Source organism: Sorex fumeus, unplaced genomic scaffold, assembly GCF_029834395.1.
Source record: "Sorex fumeus unplaced genomic scaffold, SorFum_2.1 ptg000061l, whole genome shotgun sequence".
Classification (NCBI taxonomy): Eukaryota; Metazoa; Chordata; class Mammalia; order Eulipotyphla; family Soricidae; genus Sorex; species Sorex fumeus.
Genome location: NW_026606118.1, coordinates 33,362,999 through 33,379,303, shown reverse-complemented (window position 1 = coordinate 33,379,303; position 16,305 = coordinate 33,362,999). Strand labels below are relative to the sequence as shown.

Below are 16,305 nucleotides of genomic sequence, written 5' to 3'. Positions count from 1 at the left end.
TATTCTTGTCAATCTTTCCTTTGCAGTGCATAGCTGCTTAGTTTGATATAGTCTGATTGGTTTATCTTTGCTTCTGTTTGCCTGGCCAACAGCATTGAACCCTACTGTTTTTCAAGGCCTCTTCTTCCCTCACTCAAGAAACAACCACATTACTGCAAACATTAAAACTGCAAAACCCACCAAATTTTTCTCACTTCTTTACTCAAACAACTGAATTTGAGAAAGGTTTTACTGGTGAGAAAACTGGGCTTCATTCAACCAAAAAGCTGCTACTGTTGGAATCGCTGAACTTTTCTTAGAGAAGGAGCACAGTGTGATCACCTCATCTCAGTTAGAAATAAAGAAAAGCAATTTGCAAATAATGAGATAAAATTCAACAAGATAAATAATGGTTAATATTTACTCAGAGCTCACTATACACACACACACACACACAGTGTGTTTAGGACATTTATATATTTTTTGTTATTGTTTTGAGGCCACACTTAATTCTCAGGGATGACTCCTGGATCTGTGCCCAGGGTTCACTCCTGAGGGGAGTAGGAGGAACATATATGGTACCAGGAATTGAGCCTGAGTCAGCCACGTTCAAGGGAAGAGCATTATCCACTGTACTCTAGCTCTGGTTCTGCGCATTTACATTTCTTTTCTCAACTGGTTCTTAGAACTTGCTTAATATAAGCAAAAGAGATAAAAATTAAAGTCCATATTTTAGACACTAAAAAGTTATATAAAAATGTGAAAAAAAAATTATACAAAAAAAAGTTATACATTTCCCTGTATAACAAAATCATGACCGTTCAGTTAGAAAAACTGATTTACCACTTTTTTGCAGAATGTCATATAGAAATATATGACATTTCACTAAATCCAATCTTTAGATGAGGAACAGACTTGGTAAAAGACTCATCTAAGTGGGTCAAGGTCACAGAACTAAATAAGTTAGTTTTCTGTTACTCCATAGTGATATCTAAAATATAACGTGGGATTTTCAATTCCTCCGCCCCTCTCAGAGAGCCTGGCAAGCTACTGAGAGTATCTCGCCCTCACGGCAAAAGCCTGGCAAGCTACCTGTGACATATTCGATATACCAAACACAGTAACAACAAGTCTCACAATGGAGACGTTACTGGGCCTGCTCGAGCAAATCGATGAACAACGGGAGGACAGTGCTACAATACTAACATGGGATTTCAGGAATTTAGCTTTATTTAGCTATGCATATCTAGGGAGTAGTTTGATGGGAGGGGAAAAGGGTGGAAGGAAGTAGCCACTCTGGTGGCTAGTGTGCTGTGGCAATGATAAATCCATCAAATGTATAGTTAATAGTAGTTTAACTACTATTAGTAGTTGGGCTGGAACAATAGCACAGCAGGTAGGGTGTTTGCCTTGCACACAGCTGACACGGCCGACACGAGTTCAATTCTTTCTTCCGCCCCTTTCGGAGAGCCCAGCAAGCTACCGAGAGTATCTCACCCACACAGCAAAGCCTGGCAAGCTACCAGTGACGTATTCGATATGCCAAACACAGTAACAAGTCTCACAATGTTACTGGGCCTCCTCAAGCAAACTGATGAACAATGGGAGGACAGTGACAATAGTAGTTTATCACAGTACCTCAATAAAAATCAGAAAGAAAAAAATGCAACAATGAATGCCTTTTATGATGAAATAAGATAAAAAGACAAAATGATTAGCTGTACTATAAAAATGTACTATAGGCAGCTAACTATAAAAGAACGTAAAAGTTTATCTTTGCATACAGGCTAAGTCAACCATGTTATTCCAAAGTTTGCTTTCCTCATCAACCACCAGCACCTAGTCCAGAGCTAAAGAGTGCTACAATACTCAGTGAATACTTTTGAAAGCCTGTTCAGAATTCCTAGTTGTACTAATCAAAATAACAACTTATTATCTTATACCTGTAGTATCTGACAATGGAGTCACTATCCTCATGGGTTATGCACATTAAAATGAAATTAGATGAAAATTTCAGTTCCTCAGTTGCAATCACCACCCTCCAAGTGCTCAATCATATGTATGTGATCAGAAGCTTAGAACATTTCCATCATAACAGAAAGTTCTATTGAACAGTGCTCACCTAAGCATTCTAATAACCTTTTAATGAATATATGGAATAATATTCAAAGACAAGATCAAAGTACGATATTCAAAATGTGAATCTTCAGAGTACAAAAGATGGATCAAAATGAAATCTTCAATGTCCAATGCCACCCTGGGTTACTACTAGACACACTGCAGAATCAATAAGCATAAATCGTCTGCTCTATAAATATAGCATGGATAGAGAAGCAAAAATAGTTTCATTTTCTAAATTGTGAGAAAGAGCATAAAGCTCTAGACTTTCTCCATGTCATGTCTCAAAACGTAAGTTTCCCGAGGGGAAGACTGTGTGTGTGAACTGCTCTCTTCTCCAAGGAGTGTTTAATATATATTTGCAAAATAAATAATGCATGCATTTATTTCCTAGGAACACATACCAGTCTGAGGTTAACTAAATTCTGCTTTTTTTTTTTTTTCAGATTCTAAATTTCCAGGCTTATTGCTGCCTCTGGGACTTTTCTGGATGTCATTTCCCTGGAAGTTATCCCATGATCTCCATGTGACTGGTTTCTTTACCCCAACTTCCCATCACATGCTAGGGAAATTTTCGGCGACCACTGGGATCTTTAATGAGAAGTATGCCACTCTGCAGGGTTCTCTTAACTTGCTGCCTTACTTGAAATGAGCTACTGAATATGTTGCTTATTACCTATTTCTACCTCTGTAATAAAATATTAGAACACTGTCATTCTGTGGAATCCATAGTGGCAGGTGCATGGGTACTTTAAAGGGGGATGTGAGCGTGAATGTGGACCTGAGTATTCTTCAAATAAATTATATTATCTGCATTCTAGCTCAGCCCCCCCCCCCCAGCCAATTAACTACTATACTATGAAACCGTAGCTTTGTGACTATCCGGTGACAAAACTTACTTTTGGATTTTTTTTCCCTCTTTCACACACTCAACTTTCAAATTAAGTAGAGCCAAGACAAAGTTGAGTCAGCTGCCTTACAGGTGTTTTGTGTCATTTAGTTTTCAAACACCCACATTTGCAATCCTAACTCAAATCACGGTTGAATTTCTTATTGGGAGCAGTAGTGTGTGTGGGGGGGGGGGGAGGGGGGCTGGAAAAAAAAAGATGCAGACTTTAACAAATTAATATGATTATCATACTAACTTCGACACAAACTTCCAAACTAGAACATAATTCTTAACTACTTGGAAGCCTTGAGACAAACTTCTCAAAGTGGTCTGTAAAGCAGAAGTTTGTCCACAACCAGGACAAGGAAAGCTCTGGGGGTTAGGCGCTGGTGAGACTCATGCCCACCCCCAAGATTACTACACAGCACAGCATTTCATAACCACTTCCTTTTCTTCCAGATTTTGAGCAAGCTGGAACTACTGCTGGCGATAATCAGAAGACACTGATCTGAATTAAACAAATTATGTGTGTGTGTGTGTGTGTGTGTGTGTTCAAAAAAAGAGAGAGAGAGAGCAAATAATAAAGCATTTGAATGGGAAAGAGCAATGCTGGGTTGAGTGCAGGGGTGGGGAGGGCGGGGTCTTGCCCAAATTTTTTAAAGGACCCTAAAAAAAAAAGAAACAAACATCAAAGATTGGTGACTGCATCTTAAAACAGCATAGAGGCCTTGATGAAGACCAACTAATGACACGCACTGCGATCAAAGCGAGTGTGTCAGTCATCAGACCGAACCGGAAAAAAAAAAAAAAACAACTACAACGAGCGAACGTCTGCGCAGCCTTTACCGCGGTCACCGCCGAGGTCCAGGTCCTCTAACGTGCTCTTGAGACGAGCACTTTCAAGGAGTGTCCGGGTCGGAACCGTGCGGTTACCCAAGAGCTCACTCCGCGACCTGCTGCAGGCAGAAGCCGGATTCCTGCTGGCCGGCCCCGGCCGGCTGCGGCCCCGCCCGCCCGGCTGCACCCGGGGAGGAAGGGAGGCCCCGGGGCGTCCCCAGGGCGTCGGGCGCCTGACCGGCTCCACCGCACTGCACCGCCCCGCGCCCGGCCCGGCCCGGCCCGGCGGGGGACAAGAGCAGCGGCGGCCCCGCACGGTCCCGCAGCCGACGCCCTCCGCCAAGCCAACGCCTGCCGCAAAGCCGCGGCCACCTGACAATGCGGACCAAACAAGGAGGAGCGGGCGGCTCGGGGGTCGCCGTGGCTCGGGGGACACGCAGCCAAGGGAACCCCCTTCCCAGGATCCTCTTACCCTGACCTCCTCCAGGGCGCGCTCCTCCTCCGGCTCGTCCGCTCGGGGCCGGCGGTTCCCAGCGTCCGCACAGCCCCAGCGACGACTCTCAGCTGATGGGCGGTGGCGTGGGGTCGCTCAGTGCGCATGCCCGCGACTCGGTCCGCGGAAAGGAGGCGTGGCTTGCTGCACGTCTATTGGCCCAGGAAGATGAGTGACAGGCGCTGTCCTCCCGCCTCCCCTTGGACCTGAGCTTATAATAAAGCGGCGGAGTGCCGGGGGCTCGGAGCGTTGGGCTGGAACGACGTATGAGCAAAATTCAAACTTGTTCTTGGAAGCTAAAGGTGCAGATGGTGAATTCCTTTGCCTGCCTGCAAGAAACAAGAAGAGGAGGTGAAGGGCAGCTGTCTTTTTTCTCGAGTGAGGCGGGACTCTGCGGATGCGTGTCTTTAGCCCGCCCCATCAGCTCATGCCTGTCTCTTGCTTCCTAACGCTTAACGGTGATAGAATGTATTCATCGCTCCAGTAAAACGTGGGATCACAAATCTGCAGTCCTAGGAGGAACAATAAAGCAGAGAGTGGGGTCACCTTCGTGTGCTCCATTAGGGAGTAAATTTTTATAGCACAAGCCGGTCATTCTAAGCGTGCTTGAAAGGCAGATTTTTTTTAAGGGGGCGGGGGCAGAGAATATCCTAAAGTTCAAACAATGGAATTGTTAAGTGAAGAGCATCAATTGCTTCAGGCGAAATACCTCAGCAAATTAATTAGAAGATAAGATTAGCTTGCACCTTGCTTATGTGAAGGCAAAACTGATTTTTCTGAAAGGCTCATTATGATATCAAAATCAAAAGTCCAAATGCTCTTAGACTTGAGTAGAGGGGGCAGAAACAGAATATTTTGAGCAAATGCTACGTGGTTTGGCATTTTTGCATACATGTATAAGACACGCATAGTACATACACGCATAGTACATAAGAGAGTGAGATGAGCCATGGAGAAGAAACGCAATGGTCTCTCTCCCTTTTTAATCTTTCTACTTTAAGAGATAAATGAGAAAACGACATGCTTTTAATTTCTCATGTTTACTCAAGTGTGATAAACAGCATCTTACACTCTACCTCTTTGAAAAGGGGCAGGTGGGCGGTGTGTTGGTCTTGCTGACCAGCAGGAGGTACATTGAAAGGGGCAGTATGATTCAACCAGAGCTTATTGTAGACTTTTAGGAATATAAACCTAATTTCATTCACTAATCTGTTTTATCAAGATATAGTGGAAATTCAGATTCAAATGTCAAATCGGTTTTTCCAGGGGTTCGATTTTTATATTATATTTTCAGTCAGATAAGTTGATTCAGTCTCTTGGGAGATGAAACCATAGTAGAGCAGGTAAGGCATTTTCCTTGCACAGCAGAAGCTGAATTAATCCTCAGCATCCCTGAGCACTGCCAGGAGTGATCCCAGAGCGCAGAGTAAGCACTGAGCATTACAGGGTGTGACCTGAAAGCATGGTAGCACTGTCCTCCCATTGTTCATGGATTTGCTCATCTCCATTGTGAGACTTGTTGTTACTGTGTTAGGCATATAGAATACGTCACAGGTAGCAAGCTTTGCCAGGCTTCTGCCGGGCGGGCAAGGTACTCTCGGTAGCTTCCCAGGCTCTCCAAAAGGGGCGGAGGAATCGAACCTGGGTCGTCAAGTTGGCTGCGTGCAAGGCACTGTACCGCTGTGCTATTGCTCTAGCCCACTTCTCGGCCTTTTGGCTAAGATCAAGTGACCTGAAAGGAAACAAACAAAACTGGTTCAGTCCCTCTGTAAAGTATAATGGGATAATAAAGTTGGAGAAAGCCTTACAAAATTCTATTTCTATTTGCCCATTTCACAGATTAAAGAAAATAAACCCCCAAATTATCAAAAGCATACGGACAAGCAGCACAAGTGCCAAGCACCTAATTCAGAGACCCAAACTCTTTCTACTTTTTGTCAGTCAATCAGCAGAGTACTCCATGTGCCAGTACTGTGCCAGTCACTGCAGATACCAATATGACTAAGATATAGTATTTTCTTCAAGAAATTCAAGGAGTGAAATATTTCACAGGTCACTGTAAATGAAGCTATGGTAGATTTGTATACAGCACATTGGAACCTAGAGAAAAATGCCTGAAGATGGAGTCAGAGACCCTTCCAAAGAAGAAGTGATAACAATATCTGTATTGCAAACCATAATGCCCAAGAGTAGAAAGAGAGTATGGGGAAAATTGTCTGCCATGGAGGCAGGGGGGAGGGTTGGAAAGGTGGGGGTATACTGAGGATATTGGTGGTGGAGAATGTGCACTGGTGGAGGGATGGGTGTTTGATCATTGTATGGTTGAAACACAAACATGAAAGTTTGTAACTGTATCTCACAGTGATTCAATTAAAAAAAAACAATCAAGGGCAAATTCTAAGTCATGCCTATTTAAAGATACCTCAATATTAAAAAGACTAAAAAGACATTCTAAGCAAACTATAGGTAGACAGGAAGAATATGAGATAGGAAAGGCAAATGAAGTTAATAGGAAAAAAAGTATATTGTGGTAAATGACTGTAGCAGAGCTAAACCTGTAAAGACTTTTTTTTTGGTGAAAATTCAATTTTATTTTATTTTACTTTTTTTATTTTTATTAGTGAGACATCATGAGGTACAGTTGTAGACTTACAAATTTTTGTGCTTGGGTTTCAATTATACAATGATCAAATACCTATCCCTCCACCAGTGCCCATTTCCCACCTGTAAAGACTTTTAAGCAAAGATGTAGTGTCCTTGTAAATATTTGATATAAAAACATTCAGAGAAAGCTGGAAACTAAAAAGGAAGTAACACTGAGACTAGAGGAAAAAGAGAGTGAGTGAGAGAGAGAGAGAGAGACAGACAGACAGACAGAGACAGACAGACAGGGACAGACAGACATAATTTAGGAAGCTGTTGAAATTATAATAACTAGCAATTATAGCAACTAGCAAAAAAAAACTAGCAACTCCCCAATATCAGAGATACTGAAAATGCACTAAGGCAAACGCATTACAGAAAAGGTGAGGACAGCTTAGAGAAATAACTAGAAAAGATTTTGAAATCATTAGATACAAAAAAAGAAAACGAAGAGATGGTTTCTACTTTTAGGGTACTTGAAACTGAGCTGGACATGATCTAGCTATCTGACACTAAAGATGGCTAATAAAGCCATTGCACTTTGAGGAAGGAATGGGTGAAAAGAAGAAAATAAACACCAACATCCAGTAAATTTGGATTTGGGGATGCTTAATTACAATACTGTGGAAGTAATATCCAGTTTGAAATGTCCAGTGTCTCACAGGTATTTTTAGAAGTAAGCTTGGATTCAAGTTGAGGTTATAAGCTCACTAACTCTAAGAATGAATTGTTATATACTTCTGCTTAGGAAACATCAGAGAAAGAAAATCTGATAAAGGAATAATCAGAAAAAGAGGAATTATGTCAAAGGTAAATGACAAATACAGGAAATTATTTTAAAAAGAGAAAATTGTTGATGATATTACATGTCACAGAAAGTTCAAGTAAATTAAGAACTGAAATGTATGTATTGAATTTAAGAATGAAGAAGTGGCTAGTGAATTTAGGAGATACATTTAAGTCATGCAAAACACTTTTAAGAAAAAAATTTAAGAAACACTATTTTAAGAAAAACTGTCACATTTATTCAATATACTCTACCTGACCATAAGAGTTAATTAATTTAAATGTTGATATTCTAGCACTAGCAATATCATCCCCTTGTTCATCAGTTTGCTCTAGCGGACCCAGTAACATATCCATTGTGAGACTTGTTGTTACTGTATTTGGCATATTGAATATGTCACGAGCGCTTGCCAGGCTTTGCCATGCGAGCGAGATACTCTCTGTAGCTTGCTGGGCTCTCTGAGAGGGACGGAGGAATCGAACTCGGGTCGGCCAGGTTGGCCGCGTGCAAGGCAAACACCCTACCACTGTGCTATCGCTCCATCCCACTGATATTCTATACCATTAAATTTTTATTATTTTATATTTCATAATTGTTTAAGTAGTAATAATATTAAGGTTAATATTTAGGTCACAATAATAATATTTATGTTACATAATATTAAATAATACAATACAATAATATAACATAAGCATATTAAAATTAATACAATATAATCACAATCACAATCACAAATCATCCTGTTAGTCGTCGATTGCCTCGAGCAGGCCCCAGTAACGTCTCCTTCATCCTAGCCCTGAGATTATATTCAAGGCTCTTTAGGAGAATAAGACCCATCATTGTTCCTGGTATTTGGCACATTGGGTACGCCACGGGGAGTTTGCCAGACTCTGCCGTGTGGGCAGGCTACATTTGATAGCAAATACAAACTCGAGCAAATACAATATAATAATATAATTATAAGGAGCACTGTAGCACTGTCCTCCCATTGTTTTTGCTCGAGCAGGCACCAGTAACGTCTCCATTATGAGACTTGTTATTACTGCTTTTGGGATATTGAATAGTCACAGGTCGCTTGCCAGGCTTTGCTGTGCAGGTGGGATACTCTCGGTAGCTTGCCAGACTCTCAGAGACAGACAGAGGAATAGAACCCGGGTTGACCGCGTGCAAGGCAAACGCCCTATCCGCTGTGCTATAGCTCCAACCCCAATTGTAAGTGATACAATAATGTAATAATAAGAATTACAACAATAATATTTAGATTAACCATAATATTGAGGTCTGTGAAAAGGAGTAAAAGATTATTGCACTCCATCACCACCAAACTGTCCTGGGTCACCTCTAATTCAACTCTTCATTTCCCTGCTCCCTCTGCTTTAAAGCACTGTCTTGAGAAGAGCTCACCTTTGTAGAAGAGACTGGGAATTTTCAGGAAGGAAAGATTGCGTATTTTAGTGTGATCTTTGATAGAGCAAGGGGATTTGGGTGAGTTAAAAGCACAACATGCTGTGGCAGAATTCAAGTCAGTTTGCCTCTAAAGTGATCCATAACTCCCTGACTAAGCTAGAACCAAGGCTCAGCTGTCTGATTCCTTCTGGTCTCTTTCCTATTTTCATGTTTTAGAACACTTTATAAATTGATTTTTTTTAGATCTTTGAAAACCTAAGAGCAGATTTCACCCATTTGCAGTCCAACGGGTGGAGGGAAAGTATAGTTAGGATAGCACAGAAAAAATTAGTTTATTAGAATAAATAAGAAATTATTATCTTTTCTTCACCTTATTGATAGACAAGAGTTCATAAATCATAATTTTATATCTCCATGCTACTTAGTGAAATTCATCTAGGTGTCATGTACCAGTAGAACTCAAAATTTCTGCAGGTTAAACAAGTAGCCACTTTACTCATCCCCTCTCAAGTGCTTTACACTTGGAGGTGTGACTCATATTTCAATAATTGTAATTTGAATTTTTAATCTAGTATTTTTGGGTTTTCTTAAAACATAAATTTTAATGACCAATCAGAATCCCTTGAGTGGGAATCATTTGCACACAATCATTTGTTGTGTCTAGATGGCTATAAATATCACCTAATAAGCACTGCCATGCAGAATGGGGAAGTCGCCACTACTGTTTCTCCTGGGTTTAGAATAGATATTCTGGTGGCTAGGCGGTAATTCCCTCTTCATGTAACAGTCTTTGAACTAAAAATATTTTTAAATGACCACCATGTGGTTTAGCTAGAGAAGTGAAAGACAAACAAATGAAAACATAACAAGACAAGGAATCAGAGAGACAAGCTGTTATAAAAGTCTGGTTTTGATTTATAATACGATGTGAAACCCATAACTGTTTTAAAAAATGTGCCATAAAAATAAAAGTTGGCTTCAGCAAATATCTAATCATAAGACTTTTTATTATTGTGTCTTATAATTTAAACATGGCCCCGTGTCTCTGCTTAATCATTTGCTTGTTCTTATTTAGCTTTAAAACCTTCTTTAATGATAGGTACAGAAGGACAGAACAGATTTTGCTCTGATTTAAAACATGGACATAATAAATTCAACAGTCCATAGAAATCTTATATGGATCATTATTAAATGATGATTAGTATAATCCTTTTTTATATTCCCTCATCAGTGCTAATCATTTGTTCCCTCTTCTCTCTCTCTCTCTCTCTCTCTCTCTCTCTCTCTCTCTCTCTCTCATTGTCTGAAACCCTGTCGCTTAGACAGTCTCCTCATCAGTCTCACTATCTCTAGTTCTACTCAACTTTATATTTTCAAATGTGCCATTGAGTGTTTGAAGCACAAATTTTAAAATATCATTACATACCATCCTTGTGATTATTGCATTCTACTGATGATATTCATTAAAAATAAAGTGCTGGGATGAAGAGAGAGAGAGAGAGAGAGAGCTTATGCTTGCTCATGTGGGAAGCCCAGATTTGATCCCTAGCCCCACATGGTTTCCTGAAAACCAAGCAAAGAGCCCAAGCACTGAGCACTGTCAGTTGTCTCAAGCATCCCATTATAATCTTAAAAATAAATACATATAAAACGAAATATAAGTACTTCATTGGGAAAGATTTTGAGACTATATAGTTTAAGGGAAGGAATCAGAGAATATTTATTAGAAAATGACTGTGAAACATGTTTATGTAAGTTCTTGAAGATATTGGGTTCATTTTAGTAAATTAAAGACTCTGAGATGTAGTTTTATAAGGAAACAAGTGTAATGCCAGGTATTCTGCTCGCTATCATCAGTTATTTGTTAAATGTATCAGTTGTTTACTGTAAAGGTAAAGGTAAAGGCCCTCCCGTTGATCGTCGATTTGCTCGAGCGGGCCCAGTAACGTCTCCATTGGAGACTTTGTTGTTACTGTGTCTGGCATATAGAATACTCTCGGTAGCTTGCCGGGCTCTCCGAGAGGGGCGGAGGAATCGAACTCGGGTCGGCCATTTTGGCCGCTTGTAAGGCGAACGCCCTACCCGCTGTGCTATCGCTCCAGCCCACTTTTGAAAATTTTTAATGGTTTTAAGTACTTTAAGAATACGCATTATACAAGGGCCAGGAAGATTGCTCCACAGTTGGAAGCCTGCCTTATGAGCTGGGGAAGGCAGCTGGGATAGAGAAGGGATCACTCAGTCAATGATGGTTGGCAGTATCGCTTGGGATGAGAGATGTGTGCTGAAAGTAGCTAAAGGACTAAAGATAATGGCTTCTCATTATCTGTATTGCAAATCATAATGCCCATAAGAAGAGAAAGAGAGTAAAAGGAAAATTGTCTGCCATACAGACAGGGGGAGGGGTGAGATGGGGGGGTGGAGGGATACTGGGGACATTGGTGGTGGAAAATGTACACTGGTGGAGGGATGGGTGTTCAATCATTCTGTGACTGAAACTCAAACATGAAAGTTTTGTAACTATAGCTCATGGTGATTCAATATAAATAAATAAATATTTAAAAATAAATGAGTAACAATGATAAAAAGGAATATGCATTACTGAAAACATAATTGCACTCAAAATAAAGTCCATGTCCCTTAATGTGGCATATTTTTAGACTCATGGTATGTATTTTCCCCACGACAGTACCTCTTGATGCATTATTTATCAGTGTCTTCCCAGATAAGTTCCTACTTTCATTCTCAAAGTTTTCCAGTTAAGATAGTATATTTTTGTATGGTCACTTTAAATGCTAGGGTATATGTGTTTTGGATCCTGCTTGCACTCTGCTGAATTAAAGAATTTTATTTCTATTTGCTCCTACCTCTCCCCTAAAAGCTTTCCAATCATATACGAGGGTAGTTCCAATTTCTGCGATTTACTCCTGTAGTTCTTTTTAACTCAATATTTTCTTTCTTCCTCTTAATTTTAAGGCCCCTTTGTAATAATTATGAACTATAGAGTTACAAAGATTCTATCTAATTTACACATACAATCCACCCAAATTCTACAAAGTTATCATCTATAATCATAATGCTATCTTTTGTCAAAACGAAAAAAATAACATTGTGGAATAAAGAAATTTACTATTTGAATTTCAGTTTTCCACTAATATCCATTACCTGTTCCACTATCTAATCTAGGATACCATATTGTATTTGTGAAACATTTCTTCTGTCTCTTCCAATCTGTGGCAATTCTTTGTCTTTCTCTTTTTCCTTTTTTGTTATGACCTTAGCACTGTTTAAGAGTATTGAAAAGGGTTCTCAAAAGAAGAACATACAAATGGCACACAGACACATGAAAAATATACAAATGGCCCACAGATACATAAAAACATTATCAGCATCACTCATGAGAAAAATGAAAGTCAAAATCATAAACCTTATGTTGGTGAAAATAGACTGAAAACAAGCATTAGGGAAGATGTGAAAAAGAAGAAACTGGAACACTTGATGAAACTATAAATTGGTGCAAGAGATTTTAAAGGCAAATGTTAAAGAGATTCCTTAAAAATGGTGACTAAGCTACAAAGTCAGTCCATGGAATATTTTCCCAATACCTATATGATTAGGGATTAATATCCAAGATATATAAGGCACTGGTAAAACTTTACAAGGGAAAAAACATCAAACCTCATCAACAAATGGGGAGAAAAAATAAACAGAAACTTCCTCAAAGAAGTAATTCAGATGGCCAAAAGGCAAACGGAAAAATGCTCTACATCATTAATCATCAAGAAGAAACAGATCAAAACAACAATGAGATATCATTTCACACCACAGAGACTGGCACACATCAAAAATAATAAGAACAACTAATGCTGTGCAGATGTGGAGAGAAAGGGACTCTCACTCATTGTTGGTGGGAATGCCGATTTGTCCATCCCTTTTGAAAAACAATATGGACATTTCTCAAATGAAATTGAACTTCCATTTGACCCAGCTATACCACTTCTGGGAATATACGCTGGAGGCCCCAAAACATACAACAGAAACATCATCTGCATTTCTATGTTCATTGCAGCATCACTCACATTAGCCAGAAAAGAATCTGGAAACAACCCAAGTGCCCAAAAACAGATGACTGGTTAAAAAAATTATGGTACCACTACACAATGGAATACTATGCAGCCATTAGGAAAAATGAAGTCATGAACTTTGCTTATAAATGGATGGGCATGGAAAGTATCATACTGAGTGAAATGAATCAGAAGAAGAGGGATGGATATAGAATGACTGCATTCACTCTTGGAATATAAGAAAATATAGTTTGAGACTAGTGTTCAAGGCCAGGGAAAATGGGGGACAGAAGGATAGGCCAATGATTGAAAACTTGTCACTAGAGCGTGTGGGCAGGGAAGAAGGGCAGTTAAGCTAGAGAAGGGACCAATATGGCAATAATAGCTAAAAATGATCATTTTGGACAGAAACTAAGGGTTGAAAGTAGGTAAAAGAATATACCTGGTAACCTTTCAGTACCTGTATTGCAAAGCACAAGGCCCAAAAGGAAAGACACAGAACGAGAGAGAGAAGGAAAAGGAAGAAGAAGATGATGATGATGACGGCAACAAAGAAGAAGAAGGAGGAGGAGGAGGACGAGGAGAAAGAGGAGGAAGAGGAGGAGGAGGAGGATGAGGAGGAGGAGGAGGAGGAGGAGGAAAATTAGGGAAAGGGAAACTGGGGACATTGGTGGTGGGAAATGTACACTGGTGAAAGAATGGATGTTGGAATATTTTATGACTGAAGCGCAATCATCACAAACCCATTTGTAACTGTGTAAAAAATATAAATCTGGTTTTAAATTAAAAAATGGAAATTCTAGTTGATCCATCATCACTTCTCCTAAGAATTTACTCATTGGATATGAAAGCAATAATTGGGAAATGTATTTGCACGCTTATATTCATAGCAGAATAATTCTTTATAGCCATAACATGGATCAACCTAAATGCCCTTAGATAGATGACAAGATAAAGAAATTGTGGTATATGTACACAGTGGAATACTAGTCTGCTAATTAAAAGCTGAAATTGTATTCTTCGGAGTAAAATGAATGGATTCCAAGGTAATTACACCAAGTGAAATGCAAAAGGGAGTAAAAGACAATTATTGGATGGTTTTATTCAAAAGGGGAACATGAGATAAAGAAACAAAGTGAAAATACCAATAAAACTAATATTTACTCTCAGTAAAAGCTGTGGTTGTTACCTAAGGTAAAAGAGAAAGTAATGTGGGAAGAATGAATAAATGAGAATCTTGGTGGTAGGATGGCACTAGAATTGTGGTGTTTGAAATTTTGAGAATTATACACATATAGAGCTGCAAAGCTCAACACTTGAAATATTGTAAGGCAAACAAATACATTTATTTAAAAAAGACTATGGGTCAGGTATATTACAGAATATATCTAGAGTTCCGTTTGTGTAACGTCTTCAGATGATTAGCCTCAGTTATAAATTTTTGGAAAGAATATCACAAAGATGATGCATTCTCGGCAAGCTACCGGGGTTATCTCACCTGCATGGCAGAGCCTGGCAAGCTACCTGTGATGTACTAAATATGCCAACAACAGTAGCAAAAATAGGTCTCATTTCCCTAACCCTGAAAGAGTCTCTAGCTGAGTTGGGAAGAATGAGAGGGCTTGTACTAAGCCAACGGTGCACAAGTCAATGGGCAGGAAGGTGCCCAGCAAGCAGCTGGCCACCAAGGTAGCCCACAAGAGCATGCCAGCCACAGATGGCATGAAAGAGCCGCACCACTACCGGCCTGACACCTTGGTGCTGCGCAAGATCCGACACTACCAGAAGTCCACTGAGCTGCTTATCTGCAAGCTGCTGTTCCAGCGACTGGTGCGCGAGATTGCACAGGACTTCAAGGTTGACCTGTGCTCCTAGAGCTCGGAGATCATGGTGCTGAAGGAGGCATGCAAGGCCTACCTGGTGCGGCTCTTCGAGGGTACCAACTTTTGCACCATACACGCCAAATGCATCACCATTATGCCCAAAGACATCCAGCTGGTGTGCCACATCTTTGGAGAGAGGGCATAAAGTTTACGATGCTAAAACCTCAGGGCTGGAACAAGTGGAGATGCTACTGGCACCCACTCGAGCAAATCGATGATTAATGGAATGACAGTGCTACAGTGCTACAGATGCATTCTCATCACATTATTTCAAGAAGTACATCATATCAAGATGATACTAGTGACATAAATCTTGATCACTAAGTTAAAGTGATGTCAATGTTTTCTGCAATGTTAAGTAAATTATATTTTCATTTCTTCATTTATTCATTAAATGAGAATCTCTTTGACTAGGAGAATTGAGGCTATCACTGTCCAGGCCCACTCATTATCAGTGATCAGTGTCGTAGCAGCTAAAGTCCCTCATGCCCACAGATTCCCAGAAGTTAGTCCATAGAAACCTAGAGCCACATGCACTGCCTGGTACTTGTGATAAGAACCTCCAATAGTGCCCAGGTCTGCTTGAACACAGATCCTCATCACTGGCTATTTGTATCATGAGGGATCCTGAAAGAGAGGGAATAGAAAAAGGAAGCGTTACTAGTTGAAGAAATAATAGCTGATAATTTCCTCAAATTTAGGAAGAAAACATATAACCAGATTCAAGAGCATCAATGGGTTCTAAATGGAATAAACTTAAATAAGTATATACCAAGATACATGATAACTAAAATGGCAAATGCTAAAGACACAGATAGACTCTGAAACGCAAAATGAGAAAAATGAAAGACACAATTATAATGGAACCCACCTTCCCATAAGACTCCCAGAATACTTATCAACTGAAATTGTACAGGTCAAAATGAAATGGCATGATATGTACAAAGTACAAATAAAACCTTTAATCAAGATTAATCTATGCAGGATATTATTACTAATACTTAAAGAAGTGAAAAATATCTTCTTAAAGAAAAATGACAATTAAATGCATTCATGGCCTCTTACTCGACTATACAGAAACAAAAAAGTATCCTCTATAAAAGTCAAATAACCACAATTAGAAGTAGCAAGATAATTTAAAAATATAAAGCTTAGGGAGGGAGAGCAATAATGTATTATCTTTGATTGATCTTGACTTTAAATTAAAA

General features: G+C 39.7%; 2 protein-coding genes across 4 annotated transcripts in view; one reads left to right on the top strand and one right to left on the bottom strand.

Moving 5' to 3' along the window:
• STX7 (syntaxin 7) overlaps positions 1 to 4,404 on the bottom strand; it is a 43,102-nt gene extending 38,698 nt beyond the window's left edge. For 2 of the 3 annotated variants that reach the window (XM_056126223.1, XM_056126225.1), the window contains exon 1: positions 4,296 to 4,404. The gene's annotated coding sequence lies outside the window, so the exon portion shown is untranslated. The remainder of the gene's footprint in view (positions 1 to 4,295) is intronic. The other variant, XM_056126224.1, reaches the window with a different exon arrangement.
• Positions 4,405 to 14,864: 10,460 nt separating this feature from the next.
• LOC130034549 (histone H3.3C-like) lies at positions 14,865 to 15,089 on the top strand. The gene has a single exon (XM_056126158.1). It carries the CDS (start codon positions 14,865 to 14,867, stop codon positions 15,087 to 15,089), a length of 225 nt encoding a protein of 74 aa, XP_055982133.1.
• Positions 15,090 to 16,305: the final 1,216 nt, after the last annotated feature.

What these genes read in the sequence shown, in the direction of transcription:
- LOC130034549 (XM_056126158.1), top strand. Translation starts at nt 14,865, where the DNA reads ATGGGCAGGAAGGTGCCCAGCAAGCAGCTGGCCACCAAGGTAGCCCAC.